This window comes from Orycteropus afer, unplaced genomic scaffold (assembly GCF_000298275.1).
Source record: "Orycteropus afer afer isolate SDZICR_OR568_19922 unplaced genomic scaffold, OryAfe1.0 scaffold00307, whole genome shotgun sequence".
NCBI lineage: Eukaryota > Metazoa > Chordata > Mammalia > Tubulidentata > Orycteropodidae > Orycteropus > Orycteropus afer.
Window position 1 is genome coordinate 4,061,357 of NW_006921894.1, and position 20,021 is coordinate 4,081,377.

The 20,021-nt window shown below is 38.6% G+C and overlaps 1 protein-coding gene across 1 annotated transcript in view; it reads left to right on the plus strand.

Annotated features, from left to right (window-relative positions):
• The window catches only part of AFG3L2 (AFG3 like matrix AAA peptidase subunit 2), a 102,003-nt gene that overhangs the window by 34,568 nt on the left and 47,414 nt on the right, over positions 1-20,021 (plus strand). Inside the window, exons 7-13 of the mRNA XM_042782410.1 lie at positions 3,066-3,120; positions 3,709-3,832; positions 7,896-8,169; positions 9,708-9,845; positions 16,597-16,750; positions 18,404-18,511; positions 19,195-19,320. Of these exons, the coding sequence (XP_042638344.1) occupies positions 3,066-3,120; positions 3,709-3,832; positions 7,896-8,169; positions 9,708-9,845; positions 16,597-16,750; positions 18,404-18,511; positions 19,195-19,320 (979 nt within the window). The remainder of the gene's footprint in view (positions 1-3,065; positions 3,121-3,708; positions 3,833-7,895; positions 8,170-9,707; positions 9,846-16,596; positions 16,751-18,403; positions 18,512-19,194; positions 19,321-20,021) is intronic.

Sequence of the window (20,021 nt, forward strand, 5' to 3'; positions counted from 1 at the left end):
AAAAAAAAAAAAAAAAAAAAAAAAAAACCAGAGGTGTCTGGGGAAAGGGCAATAAGAGAAAAAAGGTAGATAAAGAGAATAAGGAAGAAAAAAGTGGGAAAAACGCAAAAAGAAAAACAGGGACTGGGGTTAACCACAAGAAAGAAAAAAAGAAGAAAAAAAAATTGCAACTAGGAACAGAGAAAAGAAAAAAGCTGAAAACTAGAACCTGGGAGGGAAAGAATAAAGAATAATATTAAAAGGGTAAAAGTAATGATAATAATAGTAATTTTAAAACAGACAGAAACCAAGAAACTAAAAAAAATAAAAGAAAGAGAAACATGGGGGCAAGGCAGGACAGGGTACCCAGGCTCTGTCAGAGCACACAGACCAGGGTGGAGTTCCTGTAGCCCTGAAGGTGGGTGGCAGTGAGGGATGGCTGCACCTCCATTCACCACAAGGGTGTGTTGTATGAGAGTAGCAAGGGGAATGTCACACCTTTCCAGTCGTCTAGGTCTAGAATGTTCTTTGGGTTACTTGCAATTGGAGCCTGTTCTTAAGTTCCTAGAATCTCAGAGAACTCTGTCACTTTAAATATCCAGAATGGTCAAGCCACTTGTAAACATTCAAAATGGCTGTGACCTCTGTACAGACAAATACCCACAGCTCAGCCCGCCGTCCTCGTCACTGCTTTCCCTTTTACTCCCCAGTCACCAGAGCAGTTCTCCATGTAGTCCCTGGCTAGCAGACCCGCTTTTGGGTTAAGTCTTAAGTCTTACCACCACTCGGCAATATCCAAGCTGTCTGTGCCGTCAGGTTCACTGCCAGACTGCCACTCTGTATGTCTCTTTTTTTGGTGTTTTCATGCAAATTTTTGTGCTAGTTGGAGTTTATTTGACTTCTGTATCCTTCCTTTCAAGGCTCAGGCATCCAGGATTATCTTCTGTATCTGTGTTAATTGGTTCCCTTTTTCCTTGTTGAAGACGGTCTGTGCAGTCTTTCTGACTATTCTGCCATCTTACTGAAACTCCAAAAACTCTGTGGTTAATTTTTTATGTACATGTTTTAGGACATAAATTCTGTAGCTTTGCCAGTGAAGAACTTACCAAGAGCTATTATACAAAATTTATATAAAATTTCTAGGAAATATAATTTATATTTTATATAAAATTTCCTGTCCATTTTTTATCTATAGATAGGTGGAGAGAAATACCAGAAGTGATGTAGCTCCTTCATAACACTAGTTGGTGAGAGGAATATGGAATGATATGTTGTTCTCTTCTGTGTACTCTTCTAAATTTTCTCAGTTTCATATTTCATATAAGTAATGCATTGTTTTGGTGAAAAAATTATTAAAAAAAATTATTGTTAGCTGAAGGAGGAAGAGAGTCTTGTTCTGTGAAATGTGCTAACACTTGCAGAGTTCTTAGAACAGGGTGGTGGTGTTGTTGTTGTTCTGTGCCGTCGAGTCGGCCCCGACTCATAGCGACCCCTCCTTGGGTTTCCGAGGCAGTATCACTACGGAAGTAGGATTGCCCAACCTTCCTTCCGAGGAATGGCTGGTGGGTTTGAACCGCCAGCCTTCTGGTTAGCAGTCAAGTGCTTTAGCCACTATGCTCCCAGAACAGGGTGTAGTGTGTAATAAAACTCTGCAAATGTTCATTGTTGTATTAATAAAAATGGAGGACAAAAGGCTGATCCCCCAAATGCAGAGATTTCATACTTCCCATTTCCCATTTCTCTGACACCACTAACAGCATTTTTTCTCTGATCCTGGCATCCAGAGTTAGGTCAGACCTTACAAGTTAAAAGGACTCTGTCCTTCAGATCAACTGCCAAATAGACAGATACCAGCCTATGCTGGCTCTCCCTTTCCCCATAAGTTCAGTAACTTTCTAGAACAACCTACAGAGCTCACAGAATATCATCTATACTTATAAAACCACAACCTGACCAGCTGCCAATAAGCCGATTCTGACTCATAGTGACCCTGTTTCCACCCCATAGGGTTTCCAAGGCTGAAATCTTTATGGAAGCAGACTACCACATCTTTTGCCCACAGAGAGGCTAGTGGGTTTGCAGCACTGACCTTTTGGTTGGCAGCCAAGTGCATTAGCCACTGCACAACCAGGGATTATACTTACTATAGCAACTTTAACCACAAAAGGATAGACAAAAAGAGATGCAGAGGTCAGGGCATGAGACTTCACTTGTCCTCAGGGACATTCCAAACCTTTTCGTCAATTCAGGAAGTCCAGAGGATCTCCAAGGTCTATGGTCTTTTAGAAGTCATCATTTGGGTCTCAGTGCATAAGTATAACTAGTGTTTCATTGCATGTGCTTAATTGATTGAGTCAGTGAACATGCACGTTGATTATAACATACCAAACTCCTTTTCTGAAGTTACTTGCCTATTGTAGTCTCTGGGGATCCCACTACATTTGCACTAGTTTAATGGCTTCAGTGCGCTCAAGCATAGCAATGATTGTGAGGATGGACAGGACTGGGCAGTGTTTCTTTCTGTTGTAAATAGGATTGCTCTGAGTTGGAACTGACTTGACGTTTAACAACAAATGTTGCCTGGCTATTAGGAAAACAAAAGCACCTTGATTACTGGCAAATTCCAAATGTTATTTCCGGAAACCCGAAGCTAAAGGGTAAATTAAGTTCTTTGTCCCATAGTTGTTATTGTTTCTTCATAGTTCTCTTAAGGGCCAGTGTTCTATAGTGGTTAGGATCACTTGCTCTGGCTCTGGTGCCAGACTGTCTGGGGTCAGATCCCTGCCTCTGCTGGTTGTGTATTGTAGGTAAGTTAAGTCACCTCCATAGTTCTCTCATCTGTATAATGGAGACAGTAAGAAGTGGGGCTGATGTTCAGCCAGTGAACACTAATACAGTATAAAAATCTTCGCTGGTTGGGAATGTAGCCATGACTCCAAGTCCCTCTGGTGTCCTACCCTAGGCCCCACAGGACCAAAAGGGTAATGATCAGTGTAGCAAGGAGCATCTCTTCTGATTAGATACTGGTGGTACCTTCCCTGGAGTCAGGTGATGAGTAAGCAGTGGGTGGTAGGTCAGCTTGCTAGGTTGCTAAGCAAAAGGTTCGAGGTTTGGGCCCACCACCACGTTCTTCTGAAGAAAGGCCTGGCAATCTACTACTGAAAAATCAGCCACTGAGAACCACGTAGGGCATAGTTCTACTCTGACACACATGAGGGAGCAGTGAGTTGGAATTGACTGTACTTGCAGTTTGTTTGTTGCCTTCTTGATAGTTGAAATTCAATGAGTTAACATGTATAAAGGGCTTGGAAGGATGCCTGGCAAGCAAGTGCCCAACAAATTTTAGCTGTTGTTACTATATCATATTAGCCTTTTAATTTTGGAAGAAGCAGCTGAGAAATACTTGGGAAATGGAAAATAGGAAAAGAACACATATTTATTAATGAAAAGGATTATCTTTCCAAATAGATTTGTAGTTCTGTTTATAATTTTAGAGCGACTGAGGAATATTGCTAAAGAAATGTGTATTTTCCAGGGATTGCTAAATGTTCTCACTGAAAGAAAATTATCACATCATAAAACCAACCTTTTGTTATACTTTTTAAATATCATTATTTTTCAGTAAATTTTCACTATTTCTGAAATAGTCTTAAAAAGTTGAATTCTGTAGTGAATTGAACTGTTTGTGTTCCTCTCATTCTCAAGATGTTTTGTTTTTCTCTTTATAGCAATACGTCTGGTTTAATATTGGTAGTGTGGATACCTTTGAGCGGAATCTGGAAACTTTACAGCAAGAACTAGGTATAGAAGGGGAGAATCGAGTCCCTGTTGTCTACATTGCAGAAAGTGATGGGTAAGCAGTGATTACAACAATATTAGCTGTTTTACAGGCTCTTCACTGCCATTTAAGGTTCACTGTATGTCCCATGTCACCAGGTATCAGTGTTAACTTAAATTCTCAAATACAACTTTCTCAGTGTGGTAAGGCTTTTTTGTTTGTTTTTTAAACCATTAACTTACTGGAGTCCTTGAGTAGTGCGAAGGGTTAAGAGGTGCCTCAGAAGAAAGGCCTGACAATATATCTGTAAAGTCATAGCCTTAAACACCCTGTGGAATGCAGTTCTACCCTGTACACATGGGGTTACCATGAGTCAGAATGCACTCCATGGCAATGGGTTTGCTTGTTTAATTAACTTACTAGTTTTTATACCTGATTGATTAACTTCCCACACATTTGTATTTATCTTGATTAAGCAGTGGTTTGGGGTATTAATATCTCATTTACTGTCTTTTAGTGAGATATTAACGTAAAGGTTCCCTTTGTATAAAAAAAATTGGCATTCTCACCTTTTCATTATCATTCGCATTTTTATTTTGCATTGTTTCCCAGGATTTTAAATGGAATCCTTTCTTCTCTATTGTCAGAGCTGCTTCTTTCTTTGGGGACTATTTGTCTTTAATAAGTCCACTTAAAAGTCTAGGTGAATGCTATGTTCTCATCTTTCAAAAAGGACACATTTATTTTAGGAGGCACTGTTCTTGAAGCCTTGGAGTGTTTATAAATGTAAACCCAGGTAGAGCCCATCCAGTTACCCCATTTGCATTAAATGCAGAGAGTATATCTTGCTAAAGATTTACCAGTTTGGAGTGAAACTAGATAACATTTTTTATATATATATGTGTAAGAAGAGCAGAAAAACTGAAAGCTGGTCTGCTAATGGAGTTGATAGTGTTCCTCAGATTTAGGGAATTCTTGACTCTTGATTTATGTAGATCTATACTCTACCTGCGGGAGCTCTGGTAGCATAGTGGCTAAGGCACTTGACTGCTAACCAGAAGGCTGGCGGTTCAAACCCACCAGCCACTCCTCAGAAGGAAGGTTGGGCAATCCTACTTCCGTAGTGATACTGCCTCGGAAACCCAAGGAGGGGTCGCTATGAGTCAGGGCTGACTCGACGGCACATAACAACAACAACAACATACTCTACCTGCAGTATTTCAATCGAGATAGAGTTATGATTATTTCAGATATGATCTATCCCTCACACCTAGAGCCTATACTATAATATTGAAGTTTATAGGCTGGTACTGAAACATATAAAATTTTTTTGCACTATTGTATAAATTTTTATTGTCACTGTATGGTTTTGTTTTGTTCCCAAAAATAAACCAAAGGTAAATTTTTCATGATTCTCACTGCCTGCTATTGTTGTTGTTTGCAGCATCTAAAAATTTGTAATCAAGGAAAAATTAGAATACAAATCCTCATTTTTGTTTTTGAGCTTAATGGCGTATAAGATTTTGATCCATATTTCTTAGGGTTACTTAAACTAAATTGTATCTGGACCCATATTTACATTGAAATAAATTTTTTTAGACAAACCAAAGTCACAAGGCACCCCTGATCTTGAAGTCATTCTTGACATGCTCTTCCAGGGCAGTGTGGTATTGCTGCCATCCCTGCAGTCTCTGTTGAACCTCTACAAAGAACAGAGAATAGATTTTGCAGAATTAATCAAGTGGAATGTTCATTTCTTGAGAGATAAGTTTAAATATTGTGTACATTGCTCTTGAGGTGAATACACTGTTAAAATTGTAAGGATTTAATTTTTGGAAAACATTTTGCAGAGTAAGTTGATGTTTTTCAATAACAGGTTCCAAACTAACCAGGATCATGTTAAATTTTTAAAAATAAATTTTTAAAAATTTTTTATTGTGCTTTAGACGAAAGTTTACTGAGTGAATTAATTCTCATTTGATAGTTTGTACATAAAAGTGTTCCATGATATTGAATGCATATCTCCACAATGTGTCAGCACTCATCCCATTTTCACCCTGGGTTTCCCATTCTTTTCTTCTGAATTTTTTACCCCTTCCTGTTTTTTCATCTTTGCTTTTAGATATGTTGTCCTTTTGATCTCAAGTAATTGATTGTTCTAAGGAACAAGTTCCTCTCAGGTGTTATTGTTTATTTTATGGGCCTCTCTGTTATGTAACTGATAGGTGGTCTTTGGGAATGGCTTCAGTTCCAGTTCAGAAGAGTGCCTTAGAGCCATAGTCTTGGAAGTTCCTCCACACTCTGATCTCTTTCGTGAATTTGATTTTTCACTCTAACATTTCACTCCCTCTTTGTCCGAGACCCTCTGTTATGATCCCAGTGAGAGTGGTTGTTAGTAGTAGCCAGGTACCATCTAGTTTTTCTGGGCTTGGTGTCCTGTAGGCTGTGGTTCATGTAATCCATTAGTCCTTTGGACTGATTGCACCTTTGAGTCTTTGGTTTTTTCACTCTCTTTTGCTCTGGACGGCAAGAAACCAATAGTTGTATCTTAGATATCGATTTGCAAGCTTTTAGAACTCCAGACTCTCTACTCAACAAAGTAGGATGCAGAACATTGTCTTTATGAACTGTGTTGTGCCAGTTGACGTAGATGTCCCCCAAAGATTATGGTCCTTTGGGTTTGAGCCTAAGAACTTTATCCTGCAAGGTGTTTGGTTATGTCTAAGAAGTTTCCATGGTTATGCCCCTTGTGTGCTCTGTTGTTGATACTCATATACATGTGTTGTTGTGTTGTTGTTGTGTGCCGTGGAGTCGGACCCGACTCATAGCGACCCCTCCTTGGGTTTCTGAGGCAGTATCACTACAGAAGTAGATTGCCCCATCTTCCTTCCGAGGAGTGGCTGGTGGGTTTGAACTGCCAGCCTTCTGGTTAGCAGTCAAGTGCCTTAGCCACTATGCTACCAGAGCTCCCAGTCATATACGTGTAGTACCTACAATTATGTATGTAGAAATAAACACAACCAAACCTGATCTGCAGGTGGGTGTGTTCCGTAACATCCTCCTACACATCTTTAGCATACCTATTTACCTATGTATCCATTCAAAAAATTGTTGTTTGCTAATACTATTATTGCAGGATTATGTATGTTATTGTAATTACCATAATTACCATTTATTCTTGCCTTGGAAATCCAGAGGGGGTTGCTATGAGTCAGAATTGACTCAGTGGCAGTGAGTTTGGTTTTTTTTGTTGTTTTTTTTCTGTCTTGCGTTCCTGGCAGTGTCTTCTTTTATTTTGGTCATATTGTGCTGACTTCCTTAATGTTGTGTATTGCCTTTCCTTTCATGATTATTAACATGAGTCTTCTGACTAGTTAGTGATTTTTCCCTCCCTCCCCAATTTTACCTGAAGAATGTCGAAGAATTATATAAATTGGGAGTGTGGTCTCCAAATTTGTGTCTCCGTGAATTATTTAAGTAAATCTCAGCTGGTTTACTAGTAGATTAAAGCTTCCCATTCCTGGTAACCATGGAATAATTTTTTCTACGTGTAGTATATCTTATTTTTTTTAATAATAGTGGTCACATACAATATTTGTCCTTTTGTGATTGATTTATTTCACTCAGCATCATGTCTTCCAGATTTATTCATGTTGTGAGATGTTTTATGTCATTATTCTTTATCATTGCAAAGTATTCCATGTATGTACTATAGTTTGTTTATTCATTCATCCATTGATGGTCACTTAGGTAGTTTCCGTCTTTTTACTACTGTGTGAAAGTTTTTAAGTGAGTACTTGGAGCATTTTTTTTTTTTTGACACTAAAATATAATGGCTTGTGTTGTGTATACATGGTGTTTCTTGGGATAGGAATTAAACAATAGCCAGAATACGTCTTGAGAACAGATTTTTTTTTTTTCATTTTATCTTTTCTGATTCTGCTTTAGTGATATAACACACTAAAATTCTCTTTGTACTTCAGCTAGAATCTTAGAATATTCAGTTTGTTTTTAAAATAGGAAATGTATGCAGATATATCCCAAGCAGTTATTAGTGAATATCTTTCAAAACATGAAAAAAGAAGCCAAAGTTTAACAGTCTTAAAAACAAATTAATGTTGTGTATTGTTCCCTTTAGTTCATTTCTTCTGAGCATGTTACCTACAGTCCTCATAATTGCTTTTTTACTGTATACCATAAGAAGAGGGCCTGCTGGTATTGGTCGAACAGGCCGGGGAATGGGTGGACTCTTCAGTGTTGGAGAAACCACTGCAAAGGTCTTAAAGGATGAGATAGATGTGAAATTCAAAGATGTGGCTGGCTGTGAGGAAGCCAAATTAGAGATAATGGAATTTGTGAATTTCTTGAAAAACCCAAAGCAGTATCAAGACCTGGGAGCAAAAATTCCAAAGGTAAGATGAACTTTCAGAGTATTTTCGACTCATTAACCCAAAAGTCATTTGAAATATTTCTTAATATATGAAGTCATAATTTTATGAAGTTTGATTATTTGTTACAAATAATTTAGTCTTCTTATATCTCAACCTACTAGTCTCTGCTTAACTCCAGAGTCTTTTTGGGTCAGTTTTTCAGTGTAAATGTATCTTCTTATAGGAGATATGTAGACTTCTGCAAAGATTTGTGTTATTTCCTCTTGATGCCTTCCCTGATCCTCTTTACTCTCTCTCTACTCTGATTTAGATGCCCTCCCCTCCCCAGCAGCCATAGCACCTTGATATGTCATGCACTGCTGTGTGTTAGCCAGTCATTCACTGCTTCGACAAGTATCTGTGAACTATCTACCCTGTGCCTGGCACTGTTCACAGCACAGGGTTGCAATGGAGAAAAGATCAGATACCACTAATTGTTGCCTTTCCTCCTGTCGTTGTGCTAGCCATGGGCCCATTCCTTCTTGCTCTGTACTCCCAGGGCTAGGTACAGAATTGGAATTTGATATCAAAAAATGTTTAAGTAATTCTTTTAAAAAAATTTCCTTTTTTAAAATTTTTAAATGTGAAATAAAGTTAAACATTAATAAAGTTTACTTTGAAGGAATCCTTGTGAAGGGAATCATTTATTTCATTTTTACATTTTGTCTATATGGATAAAAAGTCATTAATTTATAATTTTGTAATTTGCTGTTAATACTTAGTACCTTTACATCTTAAATAATTTTATGTTATTTGATCAAATACATTATTTCTTTTTAACTAAGTTCATCATTGGTCATTAGATTTTTCCTTAATTTGTGAAAATTTTCAGGGGAAGAAAATAAGTACACAAAAAAATCCTAGAGTTTTATGTATAAAGTCTAGGAAAAATTTCTTGAATGTATTATCTACCTCCCCATACCCAGTATTTGTGGTAGTGTATCTATTTATGAAAAAGAGAGGATGCTGCTTATAACTAATTACTTAATGGAAAGTACATACAAAAGCAAAATTCATAGAGTTAGGTTTTAAGTTACATTTTCATTCATGCTTAAAATTAATAACCTGTGTGTGAGAGTAGAAGTGAGAGACTGGGTTTATTAATTATGTGGGTCAGAAAACCAATTTTACCTGAAGAATGTCAAATAATTATATAAATTGGGAGTGTGGTCTCCCAATTTGTGTTTCCATGAATTATTTAAGTAAACCTCAGCTGGTTTACTAGTAGATTAAAGCTTAAATACCTTTATGTACTATTAGAGCTAAGAAGCAACACTAACAATCTTAAAAAATAAGATAAATATTTAAGATTTAATGTTCTTACCTAATTTTTTAAAACAAAATGGTTTCTAATAATTCTTGTTTTTCTTACTAATTATATAAAAATGTTCCATTAGTTGAAATGCTTGAGAAATATCTAGTGCATATCAATAAGATTTATAGACAGGATTATTTGTGGTTCTGTAGTTCACTCTTTTGAAATTTTAATTAAATGTAATTTCTCTTTTGTATATTTGAAGGGTGCCATTCTCACTGGTCCTCCAGGCACTGGGAAAACACTGCTAGCTAAAGCTACAGCCGGAGAAGCCAATGTCCCTTTCATCACAGTTAGTGGATCTGAGTTTTTGGAGATGTTTGTTGGTGTGGGTCCAGCTAGAGTAAGTCTTCTATTCTGATGGTGCAGCTTCCCTCACCCCCTTAAGGCTCAGTTTCTCCAGTCACGCCTTGAGCTCTTTCAGGGCCACGCCAGCATCAGGCTGGTGATTTCTGCTCACTTTCCCTCCATTCCTACCAGCACTGCAGCCTTTTATACAATACAATTTTAATTTATATATTTTAAGAGGTGGCTTTAATTTGTGGATTGTTTTCTAAAATAACAGCTTTATTAAGATACAATATAATATAATTCATCCATTTAAAGTATATGATTCAATGGCTTTTCGTATATTCCCAGCTTTGTGCACCATGGTCAGTTTTAGAATATTTTCATCACCTATCCATTAGCATTCAGTCCCTATCACCCCATGCAACCATGCAACCACTGATCAAAACCTGAAACCAAACCCACTGCCATCGAGTTGATTCTGACTCATAGCGACCCTATAGGACAAAGTAGAACTGCCCTATTGGGTTTCTAAGGAGGTAAATCTTCACAGAAGCAGATTGTCTGATCTTTCTCCTGCCATGCAGCTGGTGGGTTTGAACTGCTGACCTTTTAGTTAGCAGTCAAATGCTTTAACCACTGTACCGCCAAAGCTCCTGAAACTACTGATAAACTTTCTTTTTCTATAGATTTGTCTATTCTGAGCATCTCATATAAATTGAATCATACAATAAATACATAGTTATTGTCTGGCTTCTTTCACTGAGCATAATATTTTCTTGTTGTAGTACATATCGAAGGACTCTGGTAGCACATTGCCTAAGGCATCTGACTGTTAACCAAAAGGTTGGTGGTTCAAACCCACCAGCCACTCCATGGAAGAAAGACAGGGCAATTTACTTCTGTAAAGATTTACCACCTTGGAAATCCAATGAGGGTCACTATGAGTTAGAATCGACTTGATGGCATTGGTTTTTTTTTTTAGTGTGTATCACTATTTCATTCCATTTATTGCCAAATAATATTCCATTGTATGCATATACCACATTTTATTCATCCATTAGTCTGTTGATGGACATTTGAGTTATTTATACCTTTTGAGTATGATGAATAATGCTTCTATGAGTATTCTTTAAAAAAAAAATTTTATTGTGATTGGGGTGAAAGTTTACAGACCAAATTCAGTTTCCATACAGTAGTTTACACACATTTTGTCTCATGACATTGACTACAATTTATCACAATGAAGTAGCTCCCTTCCCACTTCCTCCTTGTAGTTACTTCCTCCTGATGTCCCTCCCTCCTATGCACTCCTATCCCCCAAGCCATCCCCCCATTCACAAACAGCCCCTCAACTCTCCCAAGACTGAACTTTCCAAGGAGTGTATCTGCCTAACATAAATGCTTAGCTCATATGCCTGTCTTTTGCCTGGCTGGAGGCCACAGGAGCGGGCTCAACCTCAGACCTGAAGGGCAACCAGGGGCCACAGTCTCAGTGATTCCATTAGGCTCCATCAGACCAGCAAACCTGGTCCTCTTTGTCTAATGATTTTGAGTTTTGTTCTACACTGTTCTCTCACTCCATCCAGGATCTGCTACAGAGATCCTTCTTTGAGTGGTTGACAGCGGCAGCCAGCCACCATCCAGTTCCTCCAGTCTCATGGTCTTACAGGCTGAGGATTGCATGGACTGTTTCCATGTGTCTTTGGTTTTCTTCATTCTTCTTTGCTGTGGATGAGGAGAAATGCATCATTGCATCTAGCTGGCCATTTGCAAGCTTTTAAGATCCCAGTCACTACTCGCCAAAGTAGGATGTGGAACAGTGTATTTGTATAGTATGTTATGCTGATTGAGCTTGATGTCCTCTGCGACTATGGTCTTGAGCCCACAGGTCCAACTACTCGCTCCCTCTGGATAGCTGGTAGTAGCCAAGAAGTGACCACAACCTTGCCCTTTGCCAGCTCTACTATATACCTGGGAATTCTTACAGAGCATACAGATACACTCGTAGAAACATTGTCTGCCAACCCTATACGTGGTCTTGGGCACACTCCCCCCTGCATAGACATACCTAATAGTTCAGCCTGTCTTCTACCCATCTATCCACCTGTAGATTAGTGTTTGCCATCACTGACAACGCAGTACTCTATGTGCAAAAGGGTTCATCTTTGTTGTCTGTACCTCCCATGTACCTCTCTATGTCTTTTTCTTCCTTCTATGAGTATTCTTGTACAAGTGTTTGTGTGGACATATGTTATCATTTTCCTGGTATATATATCTAGATGTGTAATGGCTGGTTCATATGGTAGTTCTTTGTTTACCTTTTTGAGGACCCGTGAAACTTTCCCTCAGCAACTGCATGTTAACATTCCCATCAGCAGTGTATGAGGGTTCTAATTTCTTCACATCCTCACCAGCACTTGTTATTTGTCTTTGATTATATAGCCATCCTAGTGGGTGTAAAGTGATATCTCATTGTAGTTTTGGTTTGTGTTTTCTTGATGAATAATGATGTTGAACATGTGTTTATTGGCTGTGCATATACCTTCTTTGGATAAATGTCTATTCAGGCCCTTTCTCTGTTTTTAAATTGAGTTGTCTTTTTTGTTGAATTGTAAGATTTTTTTCCAATATGTTCTGGATATAACTCTCTTATCAGATACATGACTTGGAAATACTTTCTCCCACTTTCTTGATTGTTGTTGTTGTTATGTGCCATTGAGTTGGACCCAACTCATAGCGACCCCTCCTTGGGTTTCCGAGGCGGTCTCACTACGGAAGTAGATTGCCCAACCTTCCTTCCAAGGAGTGGCTGGTGGGTTTGAACCACCAGCCTTCTGGTTAGCAGTCAAGTGCCTTAGGTACTATGCTATCAGAGCTCCAACTTTCTTGATAGTAAAGCACAAAGTTTTTAATTTTGATCAAGTCTAATTTATTTATTTCTCCTTTTATTGCTTATGATGCTTTTTTTTTTTTTTAACTTTTTACTGTGATTTGGGTGAAATTTTATTGAACAGATTCGTTTTACACTCAACAGTTCATGCACCTTTTATTTTGCGACAACTGATTACAATCCCCACAGTGTAACAGCTCTCTTCCTACTTCCTCCCTGTGGTTACCCTTTCCCTGTGTCCTTGCTTAGACATTCCTGCCTCCCTAGCTTTCTCCCTGTGCAGATGCTATGCTTCTGATTTCGCATGGTTGATTGCTCTAAGGAGTGTATCTTCCTGGTATAGTAATTCTGGGCTTATCTGTTGTTTTGCTGAGAGTTAAGCCACAGGAGTGAGTCCAGTTCAGGCCCAGAGGGTAACTAGGTTGTTGCTTATGCTTTTGGTATCATACTTAACTATCTTGCCAAATCCAGTATCATGAAGAATTTACCCCTATGTTTTCTTCTGTGTTTTATCTCTTCTATTTTGGTTTAGAATTCATTGTAGGTTAATTTTTTAATTATTATTATTATTTTTTTTATTATGAGTTGGGTGAAGATTTACAGAACAAATTCACTTTCTATACAGCAGTTCACATATACTTTGTCTCATGTCATTGACCACAGTTTACCACAATGCAACAGCTCCCCTCCCACTTCCTCCTCATATTTACCACTTCCCAGTGTCCATCCCTCCATACTCTCCTGCCCCCTGAGCTGTCTCCCTGTGCATAAGTAGCCCTTCCTTCTCCCATGATTGTTCTCTCCAGGGCGTATGTCTACTTGAGGTAAATGTTCAACTCACATGCCTGTACTTTGTTTGGCTGGAAACCACAAGTGTGGGTTCAATTCGAGACCTGAAGGGCAGCTAGGGGCCATAGTCTCAGTGGTTCCACCAGGCTCTATTGGACCAGCAAACCTGGCCCCAACCATCTTTTTTTTTTTCCCTCCAAATGATTTTGAGTTTTGTTCCACATTGTTCTCCCTCTCTATCCAGGATCTCCTACATCCCTTCCAAATGGATGACAGTGGTAGCCGTGCACCATCTAGTTCTTCTGGTCTCATAGTTGTATAGGTTGCAGATTGGATAGTGTACCAGTCGTGAGGACTGATTGTTTCCATGAATTTTGGTTTTCTTCTTTCTTCTTTGCTCTTGACGAGGAGAGACCCATCGTTGCATCTAGATTGCAGCTTGCTAGCTTTTAAGATCCCAGTCGCTACTCACCAAAGTAGGAGGTGGAACAATGTTTTGTATATTATGTTATGCCAATTGAGCTTGATGTCCCCTGTGACTATGGTCCCAAGCCCACAGGATCAACTACTCGGTCCCTCTGGGTAGCTGGCTGTGACCAAGCAGTGACCACAACCTTGCCCCTTGTCAGCTCTATTATACACCTGGGGATTCTGATCATTCACATAAACTTATAGGACCATTGTCTGCCAACCCTATATATGTTCTTGGATACACTCCCTATTTCATAGACATACCTAATCGTTTAGCCTGTCCACCTATCTATCCATCCATATACCCATGTTTGCCTTCACTGACAACTCAGTACTGTATATGCAAAAGGGTTCATATTTGTTGTCAGTACTTCCCATGTTGTAGGTTAATTTTTGTATGTGGTGTGAGATAAGGTTACCATTTCATTTTTTTAAAATAATATTTTATTGTGCTTTTGGTGAAAGTTTACATTCACCCATTCAACAATTTCTATGCAAATTGTTCAGTGATGTGTTACATTCTTCATAATGCATGAACATTTTCATTATTTCTGTTCTGGTGGTTCTGTTTCCATTAGTCTAATTTCCCTCCCTCCTCACATTCTCATCTTTTTAAAGTAATTGTTTACCATACAACTTCAGTCTTTAGCATGTGGTTGTCCAGTTGTCCTAACACTATTTTTTGAAAAGACTATTTTATTACCCCTTGAATGGACCTGACACCCTTGTTTCTGGATTCTTAGTTCTTTTCCATTGATCTATATCTGTCCTTATGCCAGTATCATAGTGTCTTGATTGCTGTTGGTTTGTAGTGTATTTTGAATTCAGGAAGTGTGAGTGTGCATTAATTTTTAAATAAATGTTTATGTTTTTAGTTTTATGAACTTTATCCATAACTAGAATGTTGCTTTTTTTTTTTAATTAAAGTGCCATTGAAATACAAAATGCTGTCAGTTACTTTTCTAAACATCAGGATGTAACTTAATAAGAAGGCATTATGTCATAAATAGTATTTTTTTCTTTCTGACAAGTATAATAAATGATGGATCTTGAGCAGTTTAGATTAGATGAAATATAGTAAGTGAATTCATATGGGTTTTTCTAGGCAAATAAGTCTTAAGAAAAAAGGGGAGCATGGGGGAGTTGAGTGTTTATAATGATGGACCATGGAATCTAATATGGGCAAAGAGGGAACTGAAGACAGGAAAAATGCTACTGATGATGAGGGAGTGGTGGGACTAATGGAATGAAGAGCCGAGAAATAGGTTAAAAAAAAAAAAACTGTTAGTGTGAGATATTTGACTCTGTAAGATGATGGTCAGAGAGGAGATTGCTTGAGGCTAGTTGTTTAGAGGGGACCTTGGCAGTGGTGGCTGTGTCACAGTATAGGAAAAGATTGTGGAAGAGGTGGGTCAAGGAACTAAGATTTCAAGAACCCCATGGATGTGGAAATCACTGAGAAAATAGGGAGTTGGGGGTGGAAAGGAAGAGCTAGCATTCTATGAATAGGCTGCACCATGGAGCCAGGCCTGCAGATACCTACACTGAGAAGGCAAAGAGTACCTGCCAGCAGGTGGGTCTTGGAAGAAGGCTGTCATTTCTCAACCTAATTATTTAGCAGCTATGGTAATGTTGTATAAGGAAGATCTCAACCCCAGCCGGTCTTGAGGAGGTAGATTAAAACCCCTTATACTTGAGAGGGTTGCAGTGACAGCCAAGTGTCATTTACAGCAAGAAGGTAAAGGAAATATTCTGAGAAGAGATTGAGGATATAAGGAATCTGTTGATCAGAGACCTGGAGTGCGAAGGTAGAGGCAAAGAGGGGCGTGACTTATATTAGGGGTGTGTTCAGAGCAGTGTAGGAATGAAAATCCCGAAATCTGGGCTATAGGAGTAGTGGAGCAGACTTGGACTTGTGGTGACTAAGGTGAAAAGGGAAGTGAAGCCTTCTGAATCTCTTAGGAGACAGAAAAACAGATTGAGATCCTAAACTCTTAGCTGATGAAGAGGTGTTGGAATGGATAATCCTTAAGTCCACCTGAGTCAGTCCTGAGAGGAACAGGCTTAGCAGGTCAGTATGTGGATGCAAAGGCATTAGCACTTGTTCCAGGTTGCAGCAGTGTGTGAGGAGGGGTTACTTTTGCCCTCTCTGGTATGGGTGAAGAGCCCTTGGGTAACCAGCTGAGTGGGTTGGCTTTATGTGTAAGTATTACACAGATCTATTAGTAAGTCTGCATTGGCATAAAATATGAATCCTGGAGGAATTTGAACTTTTGAACTCATTATAAAGGTTATAGCTCTTTATGCTGTCTTTTTGTAGGGCAGAGATATCTAGTAATAATTTTTTTATGTTATAAAAGTAGCAGATATTATTAGTGTTTATTCCATATATAGTAGATTATTGGATGATAGAAATAACATTTGCTCACCTTCAATTAATTACCCACCAAGTTCCTAATCATTTGCTACTTCATTGCTACTTTGCACTCGTTATTGCACTGTTTTCTTGCTCTATTCAAGTCTGTACTGGTCAGTGTGTACCATGGACAGATTTCCTTCATCTGGGACAGAAAACTGGACAGCTTATTTCTTACCAGGAGGTGATTGATGCTCACTAGTCAAGTGTGACTGTAGTGTTTATACGTTTGTTAAGGTCCGAGATTTATTTGCCCTCGCTCGGAAGAATGCCCCCTGTATTCTTTTCATCGATGAAATAGACGCCGTGGGAAGGAAGAGAGGAAGAGGCAACTTTGGAGGGCAGAGTGAACAGGAAAATACACTTAACCAACTGCTTGTGGAAATGGATGGTGAATATTCAAGTCTTTTACATTTTAAATGACCCTTTCTAATTGTTCTATATGTCTATAAAATGGCAATCTTTATGCTGAGTATAAAAAAAGAAAAACCATTCTATAAAACAGCCCTTTTTCAAGGCTGTGTTATACCAGTACAGATGATAGCAAAATGTCCTTGCCTAGCAGCCTGCCATAATTTAATTATATTGGTGTTAAGACGATATTTGTATCTGGTATTGAATAAGAGGAAATTTGGTGAAATGATTCACAAATAATTTTAATCTCATTCTCAAAATCATTTATGATTTTGAAGCATCAGGAAAACCCATGTGTAATGGAGTGTGAATTTGGCATATTTAGAAATAAATTAGCCATCTTTCCATTTTAGTTAATCTTTTCCTATTATTTAGTAAAGAAAGGTCTTAGGCTGAGCAACATCCTCCCTGTCATAATACATGTGAATGCTTGGCTCTGTGTGCAGAAGCATTGAACTACTGGTGGTATATTCCAATTGGAGCGCTGAATTTGAAGAAATCAGCAGATGAGCCGTCCCAGTGGAGGGTATTATGAGAGTGAGAGGTCTGGAGCTGTGACGTTGACATTTGAAAAGTGGCTAATAAAACTGTATCTTTATATTCTGGAAGAGAGATTACTTAGGTGGAGGTTGGTACATGTCTTCAAATATGTAATAGGTTATCCTGTGGCCCAGAAACTTTGTTTAGACATAGCATTTAAAATTAGGAACGTCTTTGGAGTTTGTAGTTGAATAAATTAAAATCTTTGGTTATTTGTTTTTAGAAAATTGATTCTTAAGAGTTTAAAATCTAATATATGACTAATATCAATAAGGATAAGATGAATAGTAAGAAAAATACACCCATTCCTCACTTATCAACATGGTTAGGTTCCAAAAACCAGCTCATTATGTGACAATGGAGGATGACTATATCACTACATAACTGCTAGATTACATCATTCCATAACTGCCAAACCACTGAGAATCTTTGGTATTAGTTATTGCCAGACACATGTCATTAATATGAAAAATAGATAGGAGGTTTTTTACTTTTGTTGTAAATGCAAAATGTCAGATAACAAGATAGTCCATGAATGAGGAGTAGTAGGTTTTATTCAAGTTGTGACTTAAAAATCACTGGATAATAAATTGGAAAATATTTTTAATGTAGTAATGTATTTATTGCTTTTTGTGCCATTGAGTTGATTCTAACTCATAGCGACCCTATAGGACAGAGTAGAAGTGCCCCATAGGGTTTCCTAGGCTATAATCTTTCTGGGAGCAGATTGCCAGGTCTTTTCTCCTATGGAGCTACTGATAGGGTTTCCACTGCCAACCTTTTAGTTAGCAACTGAGTGCTTAACATTGTACCAACCAGGGTTCTTTAATGTGTTTGTAGTGCTCATAAATTTTTTTAAAATTAGGGTATATTTACTGTTTCAATATTTTGTACATGTATAGTGCAGTGACAGTTATGTTCATTATGTTGTACAACCATCTTCATTATCTGTTTCCATATTTTTCTCTCACCCTCCACAGAAGCTTGGCCCCATAAACAGTGACTCTTATTCACAAAGTATTGACTATTGCTTTCTCCCTTATATCATTTACTAATAGTTGCATCTTTTTACTTTTTTTTTTTTTTTTAGGATTTAACACAACAACAAATGTAGTCATTTTGGCTGGCACCAATAGGCCAGACATCCTGGACCCAGCTCTAATGAGGCCAGGGCGCTTTGACAGGCAAATATTTATTGGTAAGATGATATTCATTGGAATCAGTCCAGTTCTTATGGGGATAGATGCAACTGTTTCAGTGTTGTTTTGGTTACTTCATGCTGCTCTAATAGAAAATACCCAAGGTAGATGGCTTGAATGAACAGGAGTTTATTCCCTTAAAGTTTTGGAGAGTAAAAGTCCAAGTTCAAAGTGCCGGGCTCTAAGGGCTAGGTGAAAGTCCCTTAACCTTAGGCTTTAGCTCTGCCTCTTGCTCCTGGCCCACTGAAGCTACAGGCCTCTCTTCACTCAGGCAGGTGCTGGCTGCTAAGGCTGACAAGCCCAAGGTTGACAAAATGGCACAGTCCCAATATTACCAAACCACATGGTAGCCATTGAGTCAAGCCCAGAAAGAGTCCCTAAATTAACCAGGCAGTGTGGTAGGCTGCTGGACAATGACTCACCTACATGCAGGGTTCAAGTGTGCCATAAGCTGGAGACTTTCCTCAAAGTTGTTTCTTATGTATATGGGGAGAAGACCACATCCCTAAAGCAGCTACTCAGCTACTCAGTAGATTCCGCCATGGAGTTGATTAGCAATCTCATCATGGGGAATAACTTCATCCAGCTGCCCAGACACTCAAAACCAGGCCCAGCCAAGTTGACATATAACTTTAACTACCACAACTGTGATTTTTTTCCCCCCTTAAAAATCATACTAAAGGACCACCAGACATAAAAGGAAGAGCCTCTATTTTCAAAGTTCACCTCAGACCACTGAAATTGGACGGTTCCCTAGAAAAGGAGAAACTAGCAAGAAAACTTGCATTTTTAACTCCAGGATTTTCAGGTGAGTGGAAAGAATTACTTGAAAGTATGTTAAAATCCATTATGAAGTACCAGTGCCCTTTATTACTTCTCACCCTGAGGCCTAAGTATATATTTTCAACTTTTTATTATGGGGAATTTCAAACATCTACAACGTTGAGAGAATGGCCTGAGGATCCTCTCTGTACCCATCACCTACCTTCAGGAATGATAATTAATTCTTATTTAATTTGTACTCTCCACCCACTTCCCTTTGCCTCTAGATTATTTTATAGCAAATTCTCAACAGGGTATCATTATCTATAAATATTTCAGGAATTAAAATGTACAATTCAGTGGTTTTTAATGCCATCAAATTGAATCTGACTCCCAGCAACCCCTCCTTGGGTTTCCAAGGTGGTGTCTCTAAGGAAGTAGATTGCCCAGTCCTCCTTCTGAGGAGTGGCTGGTGGGTTTAAACCACCAGTCTTCTGGTTAGCAGTCAAATGCCATGGGCACTACGCCACTAGAGCTCCCAGTGTATTTATAGAGATGTGCAACTATCACTATAATATGATTTTGAGCATTATTATCACCCCAAAAGAAACCCTGTGCTCATTAGCGTTCTTCCTTCCCACATTCCCTTGGCAACCACTAATCTATTTTCTGTCTCTATGGAATTGCCTGGGAGCTCTGGTAGCGTGGTGCCTAAGGCACTTGACTGCTAACCAGAAGGCTGGCGGT